The sequence below is a fragment of the Ursus americanus genome, chromosome 1 (assembly GCF_024610735.1).
Source record: "Ursus americanus isolate L20-20 chromosome 1, mUrsAme1.1.p, whole genome shotgun sequence".
Taxonomy (NCBI): Eukaryota; Metazoa; Chordata; class Mammalia; order Carnivora; family Ursidae; genus Ursus; species Ursus americanus.
In genome coordinates this window covers 41352890-41375886 of record NC_142127.1, presented here as the reverse complement: position 1 = coordinate 41375886, position 22997 = coordinate 41352890, and the positions used below count along the sequence as shown (strand labels likewise).

General features: G+C 37.0%; 1 protein-coding gene across 1 annotated transcript in view; it reads left to right on the top strand.

Moving 5' to 3' along the window:
• Positions 1-13172, top strand: part of IFIH1 (interferon induced with helicase C domain 1) — a 52468-nt gene extending 39296 nt beyond the window's left edge. Inside the window, exons 8-16 of the mRNA XM_045780757.2 lie at positions 746-862; positions 2717-2840; positions 3346-3618; positions 3993-4252; positions 6792-6941; positions 8382-8543; positions 11768-11958; positions 12475-12568; positions 12667-13172. Of these exons, the coding sequence (XP_045636713.1) occupies positions 746-862; positions 2717-2840; positions 3346-3618; positions 3993-4252; positions 6792-6941; positions 8382-8543; positions 11768-11958; positions 12475-12568; positions 12667-12846 (1551 nt within the window). The 3' untranslated portion in view covers positions 12847-13172. The remainder of the gene's footprint in view (positions 1-745; positions 863-2716; positions 2841-3345; positions 3619-3992; positions 4253-6791; positions 6942-8381; positions 8544-11767; positions 11959-12474; positions 12569-12666) is intronic.
• Positions 13173-22997: the final 9825 nt, after the last annotated feature.

The following is a 22997-nucleotide window of genomic DNA, read 5'->3' as shown; positions in this document are numbered from 1 at the left end:
TGATTCTCAGATTCTGGGTAATTCACATTAAATGAGAAAATGGACATATGAGAATCTTTAGTTGAGGTTGTACTACTTGTCAGCTGACCCCAAAAGGTAACACTACATAAAGTATTAGTGTTGATTTCAAGTGTTAAGTGAATTCAGAGTAACCCAAGAAGTGTGTTGGCACTAAGGTAATTGCATTTATATTTTAAGTCCCTTACTTTGGGTTGAATTCAGTAAAAATCATGTAGAACAGACAGAGGCACAATTATTTGTTCCGAGATACAATTTATTATGGGATTAAGGACTAACATCAGTCTAGATCCAGGCATATCCAGGCTTTAGCTGCTCCTAGCTTTACATTGTCCTCATTATATATAAAAGAGGGTGATAATCTAATCCAGGGATGTCAAGATGACCTTTAAAATGTCTTACGTAATACAGTTATCTCATAACCATTTTCTGCTGATCTCTGTAATTTGCTACACTGTTTCCATGTCAGTTTTTCCAGCTGGCAAATGGAATTTAAGGAATGAAAATAAATACACTTCTTTTTCTGAAATTATCCACCAACAAGATTTAGAAGCTTCTTTTTAGTCCATTGAGATAAATGTATTGGTTAATCAGATCCACAGTAAAGCAATACTAAAATGCTATATTTACTCATGGTCCCTATTTGTTATATGAAAAATAATTCTACATTGAATCAGTTGAAAAGGAAAAGTACATATTTGAATATTGAAAAAAATCTCTTTTCCAGATATGTGCCAATCTTGATGCATGTACCATTAAAACTGTAAAAGAAAATATTGTTCAACTCAAAGACCAAATAAAAGAGCCATGCAAAAAGTTTGCAATCGCAGATGACACCAGAGAAGTATGTGCTTAAAATTTTATATTTATTAGATTTTTTTGTTCTTTTGTTTTTTTTATGTTCAATTAATCAACATATAGTACATCATTAGTTTTTGATGTAGTGTGCAACAATTCATTATACCATACTCAACTGAAAGATGCAAAGGTTATTTTATACCAACCATCTGAGGAATATTATCTTAAATTTTTGGCAAAATAAGTTACAGTTTTATTCTTTTTTTAATTATTAGGCAACAAAGTACTGCTGTGAATTCTCTCTTCCAACCTTCTTTTAGTTTTCCAGTTTATATGAAGAGTGGCTTGACTACATGTGAGCCATGGGGGTAAGGGTAGAGAGGGTTGTATAGCTAAACTAGAGGGATTACTGTAGTTCGTTTTATTCTTTTTACTGTCTTGTGAATTCCAGCACCGGTTTTCCGACATTTCGCAGAGCCATTTTATTGCTACCAGATTACAGTTGGTAATGATAATGGGAATCCTACCTAATTTGCATATTTATTTTCTTAAGAGAACACAGACATGGTAAAAAAGTAAAATATTTACTTTAATGGTGCTTTTGCAATGAGTATTTTCACTGATTATAAAAACCAACGGTGTTAGTTTGGACATTATGACCAGTATATTATGTCAATTTTTTTCTTTTGTAAAATATAAAAAGTATGATAAATTTTGGCTCTATGTACTTGATAGTATAATCATTGAAAATCTACCTCATAGGATGTTAGGATTAAATGACATGAAGAATGTGTAATAGACAATATTGTATTTGAAATGCAGTAGGTACTAACCCAATGTTACTGACCAATCTCCATAGATGAATCTTTTGGAATTCTGAAGATGACTACTATCTATTCCAGCTGAACCAGAACATCTGAATATACTTTATTTCCCTTCACTTCTTGTTACTTATTCAGTTTTACTTAATAAATATAAATGGATATTTCTACTCATAATCATTTTTTAAAACCCCACAAAACCTCAGGATATATTTTTAAAAGAAGTTGCTGTCTTACTTTTTAACTTACTTAATTTTGATATACTTTTTATTGAAGTATAACAGACATGCATAAAAGTACAACTTCATAGGTGTACAAATTGCTGAATTGTTATAAACTGAATACACCTGTATAATCAAAATCCAGATTAAGAGACAGAATGTTTTCAGCACCCCCAAAACCCCTTTTCCTCCTTCCAGTCACCCATCCCCCAAGGATAACTACTATCCTGACTTCTAACACCAAATATGGGTTTTGACTGACTTTGGACTTTATATAAATGAAATCATATAGTATGCACTCTTCTGTGTCTGTTTTTTTTTTTTTAACTCTATCTCTTAACTTTTAAAAAAATTCCAGTTAGTTAACATACAGTGTTATATTAATTACAGGGATACAATATAGAGATTCAGCACTTCCATACACCGCTCATTACAAGTCTACCATTTACTTTTTATTTTGGTAGAAATAATACTGAAACCAGTTCTTCAAAAGGGAATGTTTCTTAAATTACATTGCAGGCTTTCTAAATAATGGGGGCATTGCTTTAATACAGATATTTTTAAATTACTGTTAGCATTCAAGTTGCATATTATTCATTAATTTTAATTTTATTTTTGTAAAACTTTTCAAATGGAAATTCCAGCAGTGGTACATGATGTTGGTGTGTGGATGGCTTAAGGGTGGATTACTGATAAAAAAATAAATGTACAAAGAGGTAGTCAGAGATTAACTTGTTTCTTTGTCTAGACAAAGATTCTGAAGCAGATTTATGATAACATGGGAGTTATTTTAACAAAGATAATGTTATTTCTTTAATAATATAAACATGTAAGAATAAGTGTATAATTTATTTTTAGGATCCATTTAAAGATAAACTTTTAGAAATAATGAACAAGATTCAAAGTTTTTGCCAAATGAGTCCAATGTCAGATTTTGGAACTCAACCCTATGAACAATGGACCACTCAAATGGAAAAAAAAGGTAATTTGGGTTTTGACCTAACACTTAGTTTATTCCATGTTTAGCCAAGATTTCAGATGATATATTCTCAACCAAACTGAAAACAAACGGACTATCTAATGGAGTTTCTGTGTTCGAAGTAGTACAAGGATGAACACGTTCTAAAGAAGCAGCAATCCGTCCATTTTCTCTTTATTTCCAGTTTCACTTATTGTATGTTTAACATATTGAGATAAATATTAGGTTTCTGTCTCCAAATGCAAACTCAACTGAAATGTTTTTCATGCCATTCCCCTGAGTCAGCATGGATCAGGTCTGTGTTCTTGCTGATCCAGAGCTCAGGTAGCCAGTCTAGGGGTTGCAAAACTTTTAGAGCTCAAGGCACATTTTGAGACTTACCTTGCCCACCCAAAAACAACGTGAAGCTGATTTGGAGTCGGTATCACAGACGTATTCAAGTACACAGCACAATTTTAAGGGGTGTGTTCTACCATGATTTCACTGTACGTAACATATTCTTTCATAGCTGCACGAGAAGGAAATCGCAAAGAACGTGTTTGTGCAGAGCATTTGAGGAAGTACAATGAAGCCCTACAAATTAATGACACAATTCGAACGATTGATGCATATAATCACCTTGAAGCTTTCTATAATGATGAGAAAGAAAAGAAGTTTGCAGTCCTAGAAGATGATAGTGATGAGAGTGGTGAGGATGGTGATGGTGATGAAGATGAAGATGATGAAAAGAAACCTTTGAGCCTGGATAGGACAGATAGATTTCTCATGGATTTATTTTTCGGTAAGAATCAATGTTATGTTGATTGCGTACTCTCGTGCATTTCCTCTTGGCGTGAGCCCGCTGCTTCTCAAGAGCTCTCCAAAAGGCCCTCTTAAAATCATCTTTCATTACGAACAAAGAAATCCCACTCATATTGCGGCTCTTTCCAATTGATGGGCTCAGATTAGCCATGAACTGTATAATCACCATAAGTCATTTGGTCATCTGGTTTTATTGTCAACAAAACCGCACTACGTCTGTTTATTAAGCTGGCCTGATCATTAGATAGCACAAGATCAACTGCAGTTCAACTACATCTTAGTATCTCATTACATAAAATCTCCCAGTGTAATTTATTCACATGTTTTATAACTCAAAATAATTCTTTCTTAAAGAAAACAGGAGAATGTTGAAAAAGCTGGCTGAAAACCCAAAACATGAAAATGAAAAGCTGATCAAATTAAGAAACACCATAATGGAACAATATACAAGGACTGAAGAATCGGCCCGAGGAATAATTTTCACAAAAACACGACAGAGTGCATATGCCCTTTCTCAGTGGATTACTGAAAATAAAAAATTTGCAGAAGTAGGAGTCAAAGCCCATCATCTGATTGGAGCTGGACACAGCAGTGAGTTCAAGCCCATGACGCAGGTGAAAACATCCTTCTGTATTTCTTTCCTTATGCTGCTATTACTGTTCCCAAATTAGTTGTAGTCTTTTTTTTCCATCAATTCTCTTGCCACCCCACAAATAATTTTATAGAACTGTTGGTCTTAAAATAAAATGTGAGTTGAGTAGCAGTCTAATCTCTGGTGTCTGACAAGCTAAGCATTGTTAGGAGTCACTTTTTTCACGTACTCGGAGGAACTTTCGAAATTGAGTTTCCTTTGCAAAAATGATTGACATTTAAACTTAGTAACAAAATGGAAAAAAATGGTTACAATATAATATCAAGTGGAAAAATCAAATCCCCACAAAAATATGTGCATTATAATTAGAAAAAAATGTAGAACATGTTTGCATAGGATGAGATCTGTAAGGCAACTTGGAAAAATGAAGACATTTCATGTGTTAGAGATTTGGGACTATGAGCGATTTTCTTTTCCTTTTTAAGATTTGTTTTGTTTTGTTTTCATTTCATTACACTACTTATCGTGTGCACAGTAAAACCCATGGGAGAGATAAAAGGCACTTGTAGACATTACAAGCATGGCTTGTTGGAATAAATTGTTCTTTTGAAGTCATACTGACCTTGAGTCTTGCTGGACAAGGGGACACTCCAATTCTGTCATGGTCATCAAAATTCAGTCCAATGGAGCAAATTAAATCTGTTTTAATGTTTGCTGAAAAAAACAGCTTCTGAAATTTTACAGTGTAATGCCCAATATACTCACTGCATGTACTAAGTTAAAGTTGGTCTAAAATTTATGCGGGAGAAAGAAAGCAATGTTTTCCTGTGGTGAGGATCTTACATCGTCCTTTGTGATTAAAGCTGGTTTAGTTAATTTGTTTCCTTTTGCCCTAGCTTTCAGGAAGCTCACAGGCAAAACTGAAGTTGTCTCACTGCCTTTATGTTAATCCTTACAAATAGTGCATATATATTCTTCCACTCCTGTTTTTAATTATCTATTGTTTTAGCTTTAGTATTATGACTTGGATTTATGTGGCCTGAGCTCCTCTTTGAAAAGAGGTGAGGTACAAAAGGAAAGTATGTTGTTAAGCTACTTTTTACTCCTTGGCCATTTCAGATTTGGGGACTACATGCCCCTTCCTTATGCCCCACATCCTCCCCTTGTGAACAGAGTGGAACTTACTCATTGGGAGAAGGGTCGGCATTTACTTTATGTGATTTGAGGGTCTAACTCTGTCTGAAATTCTCATTGTTAAAGTTCTTTTTTTTTTTTTTAAGATCTTATTTATTTATTTGAGAGAGAGAAAGCAAGCATGCACGAGTTGGGGGAGGGGCAAAGGGAGGGGGAGCCCAGGTCCTGGGATCATGACCTGAGCTGAAGGCAGACATTTAACCGACTGAGCTACTCAGACGCCCCTAAAGTTACTCTTTTGAATAGCACAGACATCTGCTAAAATCTAAAGACATGTAAGCTTTTATTAGTGGACATGAGTGCGAGAGGGAGAAATTATCAGAGAAGACTGGAGAGAGGCTTTTCTGCACAATTCTCCAGCCTTTAGGAGTCAAAATAAGGACACACAGTGCCTCTAAGAAAAAAGGGAGGAGGGTGGGAGAATATACTGTTGGTCTGACATGTTTATTTTTGTCTAATGTTTAATGCTTCTGTTTAATGTTTGGGGATAGAAGATAGCATAAATGTGCACCAGAGGCCGACTGGACCAACAGCTTTGATGAGTCTGAGGACAAAACCACACTGGCCCTATCGGGCTAGGCTTATGCTTACCCACTCCTATGCCAGGGCCAGAGAGCTTGTTTAATTTCTTTACTTATATTAAAATAGTTTTAAAATTCAGAGTTTTTTCATTTAATTATAGTTTTAAAAATTATGTTTTTAGTAACTTATTATTTCATTTTTATTTACTCTTCTCTTTGAACACATATTTACCTCTTTGAGAATTAGTAAGGTTCAGGCACTGCTCTCCAGTCTTCTTGCTCCTTCCCTGGAAGCAGCCAACGTTTTCCATTTCTCACATGTCCTTCCAGACATGTTCCATAGGTTTCCTGCTGGAGCGACTCTTAAAGTGACCAGATGTGGCATAGAGTCTGTTATTTTCTCTGTGACTCAAAATTCAATGACCTTTAAAAGTGTCACCAAATCTTATTTTCTGAATATTAAAGATTCTGAAGTTAATGTAGTGAAAAGCAAAGCCCGTTCTTGTCTCTCGTTGCCTTATCCTCTTCTCCACTGAAAGCATCTCCTTTTTCCTCCCTCCCATGTCACCCATCAATTTATTTCCTTGGCATAAATGATGGTCTTCCCACTTCCAGACTGGATGATGGAAATATTTTTGTTATTGTGTGGTAATCCCAGATTGGAAATCAAATGTTGTCTCACCATCATGTCTTTGTTCAATGCCAAAAACAGATGGCAGTGAATCCGTGTATGATCTAATCCTTTGATTTGCACTGACCAGTTGCAATTTATTATTTCTTCTGCTAATTAGAAGATTTTAATGTGTTTAGCATCACAAAATTTAATTTATTAAACTGTTTCTACAGAATGAACAAAAAGAAGTCATTAGTAAATTCCGCACAGGAAAAATAAATCTGCTTATCGCTACCACAGTGGCAGAAGAAGGTCTGGATATTAAAGAATGTAATATCGTTATCCGTTATGGTCTCGTCACTAACGAAATAGCCATGGTCCAGGTACATTTAATACCTCTAATATGTTAATTTTTGATTTTGTGGTACTTGTTTTCTTTTAGCAAAACAGCACAAGTAGTTTTAAAAATATGTGCATTCTCCTTCTAAAAAAGAAATCATTTCACACCGTATACAAATATCAAATCATTATATTGCACACCTGAAGCTAATACAATGTTATATGTCAATTATACTTCAATTAAAAGAAAAAGAAATCTTGAAGAGCTGCATACTACTGCCTTTTATGGTGTCGTTTAATTCACGTGACAACAGCTAACTGTTGTATTTCTAAACAACTCTTCTTTGGTGGTTATTTCTGTGTCCCAAGGCTCTAGAAACAGGACACTGGCCCATCCTTAAGAGGAGAAAGAGGCCTCCTTAATCTAGGATATCTGTGAGTTCCCAGCTGGACCGGGAGTTTGAAGTGCAGTGTCCCTAAAGTGTCTGACAAAGTAATATGCCCACACCTTAGGGAGCTGTACTATTTCTGCATTTTCCTCCCTATTCTTGCAATTTTTCTGTGTGTTTGGAATTTTTCATAATAATATGTTGGGGGAGGCAGAGTTATACCTGCAAAACAAAGGCCAAATGTCCTAATTTCTATTTAATTTCACTTTATCTCTTACTTACACTATCTTCATGATATAATTGTTACCTTTCATTGAGTATGTATGGGAGTCATGCTTGTTAATATAAATAATATTCTTCCTATAACATTAACTAAAATCTCTTTTTTAAATACATTAAACTGTATCCTTGTGTGGAAGACTAAGATAACCAGATAACCACCAAATTAGGAAATAATTATATTTCAAGAGTTAGTTTGTTAGCAGTTTATTACACTGAATGCATTTTTATACAGATAATATTAGAGTTGATAGTTAGGTTCCTGAGCCAGGCCACAACATTTTCTGTTACTCAGAATGTACCTACATATCAATTTCTAAAGGGGACGATAGAAATTTACCACCTTGCGAGCATGTTTTCAAGGGGAAATATGCTCAAAATCCAAAGTAGATACCAGGAGCTGAACTGCATTCTCAACAGCCCTGGTGTCAAGGTCAGAGATGCCCCTTCTTTCCATCCATCCCTCCTACCAGGCCAAGGAGTGCCTCCCCAGTCCAAGTCAATGATGCTGGTTCCCACGGTTGCGAGAAGGTTCCTGGGAACGAAAAGGGTGGACAGGATGGTCTTGTGTAATTGAGGGTCTTGAGGGTTGGGGTGCTGACCTAACTATCATTGCTCTAGAACGTTGTTCATTAAAGTGCATTTTGAATTTCAAATAACCGACTTTCAAAAAATGGATAATAGCTGACTTTACCGAGAATAGAGAAATTACTTGAAAGCTGGCACACGGAGCAATGAATACCACTCCAGGCCAAAAATGAGAGCGTTCACAGAAAGGCATAACCCTTCATTTACTTGATTTCTTTATGTTCTCAGGCCCGTGGTCGAGCCAGAGCTGATGAGAGCACCTACGTCCTGGTTGCCCACAGTAACTCAGGAGTTATTGAACGCGAGATAGTTAATGATTTCCGAGAGAAAATGATGTATAAAGCTATAGACCATGTTCAGAATATGAACCCAGAGGAGTATGCTCGTAAGGTATTATTTTTGGCCCTCTCTGAACTTATTTTCCACTTTAAAGTAGCTGCATGTGGTTGCCGTTGATAGCTTTGTGGCTGTCTCAAGACAGAAATTGTGCTGAATTTTAAGTTCCAGTTGGGATGAGCTGTGCTTAGTCCAGATTCATATACAAAGAATCAAGATCTATGATGGGCAGAAATTGTCAGGCTGCCGTTCCAGTGAAACCAACTGTAAACTTTGATGATATAAATTTAGTTTGCCCTTGATCAGAAAGACTAGTACATCTCACCCATTCAGAGCAACCTGGTAATTTTGGTTTGGTTCAATCTGTTTGTATGGGCACAAGTTTTTCGTTCCAGAAATATTTATGAAGTGCCTACTGTGTGCCAGACAATGTTCTAGAAAGAGACAACGTGGTAGAAAATAAAGCAGATAGACCCCTGCTGCATGAGGCTTATATTCTCGAGCATACATAATGAGATTTGAGGAGGAGAAACAAGAAACAAAAATGAAGCAAGAAATGCATCACATAAGGATAAATATTACAGAATTAGAATAAGACAGTACGAAACAAGTCATTAGATGAATACTCTATAGATTGGGTATTTGGGGAAGTCTCTTAAAAGGAGCGACATCGAGGCTAGATCTGAACGATAAGAAAATACATAATATGTCATCCGGCTGCATCTCAATTTACTAGTGTAGAGTCATTTGAGCTGCAAGAGGAATGCAGTGAGGGAAGAATGCATTTCTACAATATTTCAGGAAATCCCCCATACCACTGAATTAAAGACTGTAACTACTATAATAGCAAACAATCCATTTAGAAGAAAATTCACACCCTTGCATATGGGTGTGAATGTTAGTTTCTTAACATTGGAATTGGCTCTACCCTAAATAGAGTTTCACGAAAGGGATGCTTTTAAATTGGTGTGCATTGCTATAACCAACTCCAAGGTTTCCTGGCCAGGTTTCTACACAAACTTATATTTTAAAACCCCTTTAGATGTAAGGCAAACCAAACAGTTGGTAATGTCAAATCAAACATCTGTGGCCAAATAATGTCACTGGAAAGTTAATCAAGTGGACATTTTCAAAGATTGATATTTCAAGACCAGGTGTTTTGGGTAAATTCTAGGACATTCCCAGAGTTTATGAGTCAAAATTTTCCAGAATATGTCTACGGTAAGATATAGTCTCTTTGGGGGCCCCAGAATCAACTACCTTTTTAGTTTTCCTTTGGCTAAGAGACCTGCCCTCCCAAAGCTACTCCAGGCTGACAAACTCAGAGCAGGGATGGCAATGATGCAGGGGCACATTCCACTACTATTCTGTTTGGCTCCCTCGCCAGACATGTCTACGGCAGGCATCACTACTAGGTCCCAGCACTACCTTCTTCTGAGTTAAGAATCCTTCTCAACACAATTTTCAGGCAGCCGTTAATAAATGGTGAGCACTGACACAGAAGGTGAGGTCTGTTTTCCATGTGATATACAGAATTTGTACCTAATTGAAAGCCTCTAAATCAAACTTCTAGAAATAATGTGAAGATCTGAAGCATTTTCCCTAGCAATGACTCAACAACTTTTCCCACATCGTTACATTTTATTTAGACTTAGACTGCCGCTGTGCCTCCTATATATTTCTTATGCTTTGTTTTATTTTTTTACCCCTCTAATTGTTTCATATTCTTTACTATTTTGGAACTAATCCTTTATTTCCTGATGTCCTGGTTACATACCCACACGCTAACCTTAGATTTATTTTTATCTTTCCTCTCAAACCTATAGGCATTCCTTGATTGCCCGCCATGTATGTGGTCCTATGCCAAATCATCTTTTATCAGCTCACAGAATTATAAATATCTTGCAAGAACAACCTAATTAAACTTTTGGGAAATGTAATACTTCAATTTTTTACGTTGTTATCATTTACAGGACATTAGTCTTTGTACTTGTCCGATTAGTTTAGGTTTAGTTTAGTTTAGTTAGGTTTAGTTCTCTTTTTTGTACTAAATATGGCTATCTTGAATCAAAGCCCAAAACAGAGGTGAGAGCCAGAGATGGATCATTCAGCTTTGTTCATCAGCACTGATAGTTTACTTTTACTAAAAGTTCCCCTCAGCCTTCAGGAAAACAATGGCTTCTTCCACAATTTAATATAAATTTGCCATCTGAGGGAGGTAAATTACTTAAGAACCAGGTTTTCCTGCTGTGAATTTGTATAGGTGTGAGAACTAGCCAGTGCCTATCTCAAGTTTTGTGTCTCTACGTAGTTTCTGTTGTGAAATAAATTGTGCCACTAACCATAGGGCCTGGAATACAGGGGTTTAAGGACTTATTCTCTCATTAAAGAAAAATGTGGACAATCTAGACCCATATGATAGCTCCATGACATCATAAAGAAGCCAAGACTCCTCTCTGTCTCTCTTCTTGCCCTTTTAGTATTTGGTTTCCATTATCTAGGTCAAAGATAGTTTTTCGTATTTCAACTGTCACATGCTCATTTTAGGCAGGAAGAAGGAAGAAGATGGAAAAGTCAAAAAGTGCAAATGGCAGCTAGCTGATACTTAAGGAGCCTTTCTGGAAATCCTATTCAATATCTTATGTCTCATTGACCACTGGCTTAGAAATGTAGTCATTTAGCTAGCATATTTCCACCCAGGATGCAATTATAGTTCTGTTCCCAGGAAGAATGGACACTGGGTAGGAAACCAGTGGTTCCTACCACAAATGTGTAAAGAGGAGATTGACTAAGATAGCGAAGGGTCTAGAAATTATAATGTGTGAGAAAAGCTTAAAGAAACTGGGGGGCTTATCACAGGTAAGAGAAGACTATTGGTAATGTAATAGAAGTGCTTGTTCTTCAAAGAGATTCCATGTAAAAGAAGGTTTAGACTTATTTTATGACACAGAATTAAAACTAATGGTGAGGGAGAGAGTTTAGAGGGCAATTTTTTTTTTTTGTGGAATATTGCTAAGGACTTTCTCACAATAGAACTTGTCTAAAATGGAATAGGTTGTTTTCGGAACACCTGAGCGTTCCACATTTCCTTGATCACAGACAGGGAAGGATTATATGCAAAGTTGTTTGGGGGGATCACCTCATTATTTTTATTTCTAGACTATGACCAAGTGTATATTTTTATAACTATCTAAGATCCCTGAATTCCAGGAGAACTACTTCAGTCAAACTGTGAAAAAAAAAAAAAAAGAGAAACTTTTTTTTTTCCATCAATGCAGATTTTGGAATTACAGATGCAAAGTATAATGGAAAAGAAAATGAAAATCAAGAGAAGTATTGCAAAGCACTACAAGGAAAACCCATCACTAATAAATTTCCTCTGCAAAAACTGCAGTGTGCTAGCCTGCTCTGGAGAAGATATCCATGTCATTGAGAAGATGCACCACGTCAACATGACGCCAGTATTCAAGTACGTCCAGGAAGACTCAATTTTAAGTTTCTTTATAAGAGGTGAAGTAGGTTGTGCTGTGAATGTTCTTCCAAAATAGTACAAATGAGACTCATTATTTTTCAGAACTTCCCCTCTTTTAGTCCCCACATTATATCCCCATTTCAAATGTCATTTTTTTCAAATATTGCACGGGGGCAGGGAGGGGAGAAGTGTAAGACCCAAAGCCATTTTGATCCAAGTCACATTAGTTTGGTGTATATTTATATGTGTTCTCAGAATTTTGGACAACTTAAGTCTCATTAAAATAATCAACAGACTTAGAAGAAGCCACCAAAGGCAACATGACCCTTGAGAGGTGTGTGTGGAAAGAGGGCATCTGCCTGATGATCTACAGGGGCAAAAGGAGGGAAGGGATAAGATGTGGGATACGCATGCCTGCAGATAGGCTTCCGGTCCAACAGCATGTGCCCATAGGCTGCATACTTGTCCATTGCAAATTCTCAGAGATTTTTTTTTATTTCTTGATAATTTTAGGGAACTCTACATTGTGAGAGAAAACAAAGCACTACGAAAGAAATTTGCAGACTATCAAACAAATGGCGAGATTATCTGCAAAAAATGTGGCCAAGTGAGTAAATTGCTGTGGGCTTATTTTTACTTTGGCCAAAAGGAATTCTTAATTGAATGTGCATTTAATTTTTCCTCTCACTCTCTTTTGTTTTTCAGGCTTGGGGGACGATGATGGTGCACAAAGGCTTAGATTTGCCTTGTCTCAAAATAAAGAATTTTGTAGTGGTTTTCAAAAATAATACGCCAAAGAAACAATACAAAAAGTGGGTAGAATTACCTATCACATTTCCCGATCTTGACTATTCACAATATTGTTTGTGTAGTGATGAGGATTGACATTTGATTTGAGAACCTTTAAAAATACTTTCAACTTAATATTTAATATGACACTGATTAATATTTTTACTATACTCCAGAACTGATGTGAGAATTAATAAAATCATTGCTTTACTCTGTGTTGAGCTGCATAGTGGAAGATAATGTAATATGCTTTCAAGTATCTATCTCATTGGTGGGCAGGGGTGAAGAATACCCAGCAGTAATACTCACTAGGGTGGAGCATTATAATATGTGGAAAGAATGCTAGAGTATAAATGAGGGTCCAAGGTATCGCTTTCAGTCCTGTCACTGATCTTCAAAATAAAATTAACCAAATCAGTTCATCTTTCTGAACCAGTGTCCTTTTTGGTGAAATGGTTATAGTATGATGTACTTTTCCTTTTATTAGTTTTCTATTGCTACACAACAAATTACCACAAACTTAGTGGCTTAAAACAACAGCCCTTGATTATTGCATGTTCTGTAGGTCGGAGGCCCAGACAGGGTCCTCTGCACAGGGCCGCAGAAGGCTGAAATCAAGTTGTGGAGCAGGTGATGTTTTCATCTGGATGCACTGGGCAAAGAGCCACTTCCAAGCTCTCTCAGGCTGTTGGCTGTCATTTCCTTGCAGCTGAAGATGAGGATTCCTGTTTTCGTGCTAGCTTTCCACTGGGGATCACTCTGAGCAGCTAGGGCTGCCCTCACCACGTGGCCTGCTCACAGGGCCTTTTATAGCACAGCTACTTGCTTCTTCAAAGCCAGCAGGACAATCTCTCTTTTGTGTGCTAAGCTAAAATCTTAACTGTAATCACAGGAGTGACTATCTCATTATATTTATAGGTCCTACCCACACTCAAAGTGGGGGGATTTTGAGGGCATATACACCAGCAGGCAGAAATCTTGGAGGCCATGTTAGAATTCTGCCTCTCACACCACTTGTCCAGCTTTTGTGAGTAAGTGGTGATATATGTGTACCTATGAAACCACTTTGAAAAACATGAAGCACCTTAAAAGGTGAGGTATTATGAAGCAGCAGCAGCAGGTAACTTAAGGCTTATTTTTCAGCTTTCCCTCCATGAACGTAACACTATGCTCAAGGAAGATTACCATGTCAGTGGAGATGTCTAGGGCTCACCCAGGGTTTAGCAGGGAGCAGATGCTGGATGTTACTAGAGAATAAAGAGAAAATGTCTACCTCCACTTGTCCCTAACACTAGGTAGAAGAGTAACCTCTCTGTGACTGTGGTATTTTCAGTGTTTCCGAACTAAGTATGATCATTTGGAGATGGACACAGGGCCCAGCCTTCAGAACACTCTCCCAGTAGACAAGTAGCCTCTTTTCGCATGAAGACCCACATGATTGACTCAGAGCCACAACTGACCATTTTAACCCACACTTATGTGGATGGTCTGTTGCATGGAAAGTGTTACCTCCTACGACGACGGAGAAACAAAATGTTGGAGGGAGTGAAAAGAAAATTCTTCTGTGGTTTTGATGGATTCATTAAATTCAGTCTAACATTAGCTTTTGTTGATAAGAACCAAGCAAAGATGAATATCAACCAATCAGAGCTCTTGGGAATGCAAGAGGACAAAAGAAGATTGTGGTTTTCTTAAAATACTTTTAAAAACTCCAGCTGACTCCATTTAAAGTATTGCTGTCTTCTAGAACATTTTGGAAACTATGCAGGAAACCAAATGCATAAAATAGCTAAATGTACTACTGTAACATATGTAGACTGTTTTTGAGGTGTCAACAAATATCAGGTTTTTTCATCTGTGTTTTCCAGTAATTTTTTTCAATAAAAAAGTGTTATTTCTACCTCAAAGTTTTAAAATACGTGTTTTAAATAGTATAAAACTTAACATGTGATGATACCTGAAAACTCAAACTATGGTGCATGTGATAATTGCAGCATTTTGATTGAGCGTTACTGAACAGTTTAATCCTTCCAATATTCAGGGATGATTTACGGAATATGCTCATGACATACAGACATCAGCTTGGAGTTGGAAGGTCTAATTTTAGTTCCCACAAAACCTTCAGTTGGTTGGGGCACTTTGGGCAGCCTCATCTCACACAGGTCCTGTGTTTCCTCTCCCGGAAAATGAGCAACTGGATTAAGTGGTGTCAAAGGTCCCTTACAACTCTAGCATTGCCCTCGTCTATGCTTCTGGCTCCCTGACTGCTTTCATTTGAAGACCTTGTCTAATGACTTGTGGTAATATCAGCTGTGGGCTAAATACCTGGCAAGCACGTGACACATTCAAAGGTACCTCATGTCTGCTAAAGGGCATTGCAGGGGTCTCAACAGGACAGGTACGTGGGCTGAAGTCATGTGTCTCAAGGCAGGTTTGAAAAGCCTGGAAGAGTCAGGAAATTTTAGAACAAGCATTTCCAAGTCAGTAGATCATCGGCCAACCTTGTAGATAGGAGATTGTAAAGGTTTTATACCAAAAGTTTGAGATCATTTCAGGTCTTATGAAATTAAAATACAATAATTTACAGTTTAAACAGACATCTTGCCTGTGAAGCATTGACGCAGCACCTACATGAGTAAAAAGTGGTTTTCCAGAGGACCACGAGTGCACGTCCCAAAAGCAGATGTTGAAAGCATAAAACACTGTAAGAGAGGTGAATATTTTTCTCTCTGCAAATTAATATATCAGAGTGTTAGGCCTTAGGGAAAAGAAGGCTTCTGGTGGTGTTTTCAATTTAGTTGAACATAAAGCCAAAGAGGATTGGAAGTTTCCTATCATTGTTGCTTTTCAGATGTGAGAAATTCGAACATACTTATGTGCAGATGGGAAAGAACAATAAAGAGTGAGAAAGTAGTAGCAATGTTCAACCCCAGAGTAAAGTGCTTATTTTGGTATTTGTTTTGTATATTATATGGTATTTCTGTATTATTGACATTTTCTGCCAAATGATATCACCACTGTCTTTTCTGGGCACCCTGATCCTTTCTCAACAGTGTGTCTTTGCACATGGTTGGGAGCCCTTCTTTGCCATCTCTCCAGCAGACATCTTTTATGTTCCTCAAAGATGGAACCCACGTGGCACTTCCCAGCATCTAGCACAGTTCGTGTTTTCAAAACTAGAACAGAGAGAACATGCAGGAGAAGTAAGGTTTACTCACCCTGAGCATAACAAAGTGCTTGTTTCCAAAACCTGATAAAAGATTACATTAGTCATAGCAATAAAGAAAAAGACAAGAAAATTATTTTATTTCCTTCAAAGAGTTATAAAGTTCATTTAAAATCGCTATAAGCTATGTCAGTCTCCTCCAGTTTGTGAATTTCTCCTTCATCTGTCATACCAGATATACAATTTTACATCTGGTTTTTATGGGGAAAGCCTGGACTGAGACGTAATTGGGTTTGGAACCTCGGGCAAGACACTTAATCGCTCTGAGACTATGGGAATTAAAACCAGCCTTGAGGGACTGCCATGAGAATTTGGATATTGCATGGAACATACCTGGCATTTGACACTTAGTGGGATTTAAAGTTTAGAACCTGGTAGCAAGAGTGGCCAGAAAAGCAGCAGCAGTTGTAACAGAACAGCTGTAAGCAGAGCATAAAAATAGTCAACTTTAGACCTAGGTTTGATAATAAGTAGGATACATACAGCCCCCACATCCAACATTTAGCCTAGAGAGCTTATCCCAAGAAGTAAGTGATGGCTGCAATGAATCATGATTGCTATGAATATGCTATTCTGTGTCCCTAGAAGGAAGACTTAATGTCCAGATCCATAGGCAGAGCAGAAAAATGGGTATTAATGTAAATAAAAAGATCAACACTTATTTGTTAAGTGGTTGTAGGCCTTTACAAGGTCTATTATGTAGATATAATTTTAATTAGATTCTGTCTTTACCTTCAAGAAATGTTGTTGTACTGACCTGGTCAGCAATTGCATGAAAAAGAGTGAGAGAGAGAGAGAGATTGGGCTGTAGCATGTCAATGGTAATTTTTGATCAATACAAATGGTGATTTTATTTGTTTCTAAATACTTAAACTTTTTACTTTTTACTCAGATCATAGGATACAAAATAGGAAATTCAGATGGAAAGCATTGCAGATATTTTTTTTGTTTTTTTAAGATATTTTCCACACAGAGTATTACCAAGTTCCTCTTTACATGAAATTAATCATCCTGTAAGCATCTCATTTGAAGATGAAATTGGCTGTGAGCTCTATTAGTTCATAATTTTTAAATCCAAATTAAAGTCCAGATCCTAAGTGGGGCCATGGGAAGAGAAACAGACTTTATAGGAAGTAATGTTTAACCATGCAGTTGTTAGACTTCATTTGGGCCACTATTTAAGTTGAATATATTTGATGAAGTATATTATTTTTTTATGTACTAATTTCATAAATGGACATGATGTTGACCCTTACAAAAGAAATTTAGGTGTTTAATTCAGTTGTGTAGATAAAATAATACTGAACCAAGGATGAGCATTTTTTCAGCTTAAATATTTCCTTCAACCCCTGTCTTCTGCTGTCTCTTACCAATATGCTTGTATTTTATTGTAAACACATAGGGCGAGTGAACTGTTGGATGGTTAGTTCTTTAATTTTGAATCCTTAACAGGCCATAAAGTGATCATAATTCATCAAGCTGAAAAGATCTGTATAGCACTATAATGACCAAAACAACTGATACGGTGCTATGTTATCTGGGACAGGGGTGCCCACCTGAGATTAGTATCAATTCAATATCACACCAATGTTTCCACTGCTGAATTTACTTTTTTTTCTTAGCATTTTACCCAGGATTATAATTTCATGACTGTACTTTGCACAATTTATGCTAATAATTATGATAACCTGTTCAGCTCAAAATTGCAACTTTCAAGGGATTTACCTCATTTGACAAGCATATCCCAGATCTTTCTCTAAGAATGATGTTTCTTGTGTTTCATTAGACTATATGGTTTTTTCTATTGAAAGCTACTAACCTCTTGGAGAAAGATCAGTTAAGGCCCTAAATTTTTTAATGGACAACTTAGTTCAGTGTTTTATTTTTATCACTCATTAATTTTGGGATAAAATGCAAAATTCAAATAACTGCAAGAAACAAACCAAAACATGTCATTCCATGTAATATGCTGTGCTCTGTGAAGGAGAGGAAAAAGAAGATAAAATGAAGGTAAAAAGGGAATAAATAGAAGCCAGGGGCGCCTGGGTGGCTCAGTTGTTAAGCGTCTGCCTTTGGCTCAGGTCATGATCCCAGGGTCCTGGTATCGAGCCCCCGCATCTGGCTCCCTGCTCAGCGGGAAGCCTGTTTCTCCCTCTTCCACTCCCCCTGCTGGGATTCCCTCTCTTGCTGTGTCTCTCTCTGTCCAATAAATAAATAGAATCTTAAAAAAAAAAAAAAAAGAAGCCAAATGGAATAGAAGCAAAGAGATTAAAAAAATAGTAACACTATAACTCATAGACCAAGAAATAAAAACAAAGAAGGAAAAACAAATTTAACTGAGGGATATTCATACATCTAATAAATGACCAATTATTTCTTTTCTATTCATAAATATTTTTAAGTCCTACTATTTATAATATACTGTGTTTTAGGCACTAATAAGTAAAATAAGGCTCTTGCCCACAAGATTTTTTACCTAATAGTGAGAATCTTTTACTCAATAATGAGTAAAATAAGGATCTTGCTTTTAGGATTCACTTACAGAGATTAGCCATGTTCATAAATACCAGGATGGGAGACTGAGAAGGGAAGGAGAGAATTACTTCCAAAAGGGACGGAAGATGGAGGTTGCCTTGGATTGTGGCATTTCCAGGAGATTTTTCAAAGTCCTTTTTAGAGTTTTCCCATTTTGGGGTGGGGGAGTTGAGGATAGATAATACCTAGAGATAAGAAAAAAGATAACACCTGGTAAATCCATAAAAGAAAATTTTACCATCAAATATAGTTAGAAAAGGAAAAGTCATCTTAATTCTGTTTAGAATAAAATATTTTTTTGTTCAAAGTATATAATAAGTTTGAAATATCTTACAGATAAACATGCCATTTGATTAAAAATATTACTAAGCTTTATTTACCCAAATCACGATAAAACAGTTACACTAGTCTCAGTAAGGTTCAGCTCCATTATAAGGGTTTGAGATGGAAATACACTGGTGAAAACGGTTGCCAGCTTCTGATGTAACTAACAGTCAAAAGAAGAGGTCAAAACTTCTCTAGATGGAGCCAGAGGTGGGAGAGAATGTGAGATGCCTGTGCTCTGGCCACATCCATCCTGGTCAAAAGATGTCTTGAGACTCAATCTTATTTTTCCATCACTCTCCTAGACAAAGGCCTCAGCATCTGGCCCAGCAGTCATCCTCTGGCCCAGGTAAGGACACTACCTCATAACCATCTGAGGAAAAGAATGTTTAGACAGCCATTGTTTGGTCTGGGACAGATGGAAGGATGGATAGTTGGTACCATGTCCATCTTTGTTCACAACATCCAGTGACTAAGGTCCTTTTTAAAAAGATTTAAAATATGTTTTACAATGTTATAATATAACATATTTTAATTTAAAATATGTTTTACAATTTGACTACACTAGGTGATTAGGCCAAGGAAGGTATCTACCAAGCAGGCGTGGCAGACAGTCTTCAACAAAGAGTGAGTTTTGGGAGGTGAGCAAATGGATGCAATAAGCATAGATGATCTCTAAATGGGTATTGTGAAAAAGAGACAGAAAAAGATGAGCAGAAAATTTTGAAAGGGAGACTAAAGTTTTAAGCCTGTTTACAGGCTGAGGAACAAGAGCCAAGAAACAGGGAGAGAGTCAAGACTCAAAGGGAGAGAGGAGGGCATAACATGAAATCAAGAGGAAAGGAAAGGATGAAGATTGGATAGAAGGATAGATGCTTCTGCTGCTGTTGAAGCAGGAAAAATAAATATGAATAAAAGATACAGTGGAAAGGCACAAAAGTAGGAGGCTGGTGAGGTTTTTTTATTGACATCAACCACTGGACTACCTGCCAAGTTGGGCTTTAGATTTGAGGATGGACATGGGGGACTTAAGGAAAGCAGTCAGGATTTTTAACATGCTTTGATGAATGGAAAATGACTAATTAGAAACTAAGTAAGAGGATTACCATGCAATATCAGGACTGGCTGATTAAGAAACAATAAATATAGCACCAATGATTTAGTAAATACTTATGTGCGGGATATAAGACTAAGTTTTGTTGTATTTATTCTTTGATATGTTAAAGAAAAAAATCAGAATGTTTAAAAGTCTGATGGACTCGAAAAACTTTAAAATGTTAGGGTTCCCCAAATAAAGCTGGTCCTGTTTATGACATCTCTCAGCACAGAGTTGCATTTGGAAGAAGCCCAATATCAACATTTCTTCAAAACTCCTCAAAATTATCTTTCTGAAACAATCTTGTATTCTTTTTTTAATATCCCCTACTCTTCCACTCAACATGATTTTACTTGCTCATTTCTTTTCCTCTCTTTGTTCATTTATCCTAGGCTTTATGGCTGTCTGAACCACAAATGGTGTTTTCCACCTTAGAAGTATACATTGGAAAGTGGGGAATTTTTTGGAAAGTGGGAAATTTTTTTGTGAATGTATTTATTTGTTATCAATTTATTACATGTCATCTCCAAATTCAACTTTTTTATCTGGTCCCTACACATGCATCTGGGCCCTTTGAGTATTTTTGCTTCGCCAGCTGGCGTTGATATTAAACTGTGCCTGTAGAGGGTGCTGGAGAAACAATGCAGAAAGAAAGGGTTTTGCTTCCTGGTTCTGGTGCGCATGCGTGGCGAACTTGCGCAAGTGTGTGTGGCTTCTCCAGCAAGCAGTTCCTGTGGGACACGTGGCTTTCTCCAGCACCAGGGGTTTGCACGGCAGCCAGCAGTACTCAGTGGCCAGCTGCTGCATCTCCTCAATTACGTGTACAGTGTCTCCACAAACACTTCCATAAACAGCTTTCCCAGGGACTTGGAGGCACATTTCCAGCAAGCTCCAGAAGACAGACTTCCAGCAAGTTCCAGTGGCACCCTGGCAAATTCTTTGCTTTCAATAACCTATGGCTGCTCTCTCCAATAATGTCTGTATCTCAGCCTTGGGTTGTCTATCTCAGGCACAAGGGAAGTGGCTGCTTCAGATCTCTGTTATTTCTGTATTCCTGGTGTTTTTAAAGATTTTATTTATTTATTTGATAGAGAGAAAGGGCTTGCAACCACAAGCATGGGGAGTGGCAGGCAGAAGGAGAGGGAGAAGCAGGCTCCCCGCTGAGCAAGGAGCCTGATGCAGGACTCAATCCCAGGACCCCAAGATCATGACCTGAGCCAAAAACAGATGCTTAACCAACTAAAACCACCCAGGGGCCCCTATTTCTGTATTCTTTAGAGTTCTTTTTACTTATTAGTTAATCTTCTGTTACTCCAATCCCATTATAGTTAATAATTATTCATATTAAATTTTACCTGTTCAAATTACTCTGTGGTTTCTCCCACCAGACTGGACTCAGTCATGCAATCATATCTAAAGAAATATGAGAGTTAGTTCGCAAGAAGTTATAATTTTCAAATATCAAGCTACTCTTATGTATAAACATTGTATTTCACACAGGAAATGACTCAAATGCATCTGACCGATTCTCTAACCAAATAACTTAGAAACAAGACAGAATATATTTCATAACTAGATACTTTCATTTCCTAAATCCAAACAATCAGTTTTATAATGCCAATAGCTGAACCACAAATTCCTATCTTATATAAAAGACCATGTAATGGATTGTTGAGAGGATTAAATGAGAAAATGCCTTTATAATAGATTTTTTTAATGACTCAACACTCTCAGAATAACTCTCAGAGCAAGAGAACGATCTTTGTTTTAGAAGTCCCCTAATGTGTGTGCTTATTTTTGAAAATGAGACTTCCTTATAGCTCCATTGGCAAATGAATCAAAGAAATAGCTAAACTGTTTTTTGCATAAAACAGGATCAGTTAGAAGGAACTAGAGAGGGAGGGAGAGAATGTTAAAGCAAGAGGGAATCCCAGGAGCAGGGCAGAAGGCTACAGCCCAAGTAGAAATTACCACTGGAAATTCCACCATCATTGTCCCAAAGCACCAGTAAATCTGCTACTTCCACACTTCAGTTGAAGTATCTGGCATCAGGGCAGTCTGGCAGGGCAACATGGAAACGATGAAGGGAAAGCACACACACAAGGAAAAGTGGCTACAGAGAATTCCAGATAACAAATGTTGACCACATTTTACAGTGACTGACACGAAGAAAACTTTCAGTAGATATTAATTTCTTTTCCTGATTTGAAGTATAAGATGTAAACTCTGACCTTGGGAAATTGACCAGTTGGTTGAGAGTTCAATGATTATAGGCACAAAATAATCAGAAAGAAATATGAGCATACAATAATCATATGGTATACAAATTATAGGTATTATAGAATTCAGAAAAGTCAGGGATAAATGGAGAAAGCTTCTGAATTAGAGCAAGTAAGGAATTTGAATAATGCCTTATATATATTAGATGTTCATATTTCATAATAATTTTGAAGGGAGGAAGAGTAGGAAGTGTACTTTAAGTGAAGGAATAAGGAAGAAGAAAAATGAACATGTTTCGGATATCTATTGGAGTACCAAACTGAATCTGGGCTTGACTGGGTAACCAATATGAAGTCATTCTAGTTTTTTGAGCAGTAGAGTAACGTGTTGGAGAAAAGACGATCTACAAAGGGTTAGCAAGTTAAATCATATTGAAGAGAGAAAAACTGGGAGGAAGTTGGAGCCATTGAGTCTGAGATGATGAACATCTGGACTTGGTTATTGGCAGTGAGAGTGGAAGCAATGAGTGATTCTGGATGATGTTGAAATAAAATCACGAGCTGAAGAAATTATGGCTGGTATGGAATTGATGGCAATAAACAGAATAAATATAAAAGTACAGCACAGTTGGTGATAGAAACAAATTGCAAGTAATTTCTTTAAGTTACGTTCTTTTTCTTTCATTATGACTCATGCTTCTGCTCGGCTGTCATCCAATGCCTCATGCGGGTCGTAGTCCCGGCATACGGAAGAGCTAGTCCACTGCACCCAAGAACTGGCTCCCGGGGCTCCAGCTGTTTTCTAATCCACCCACACTGATCACTGAACTGTGGTGGATATAATTCC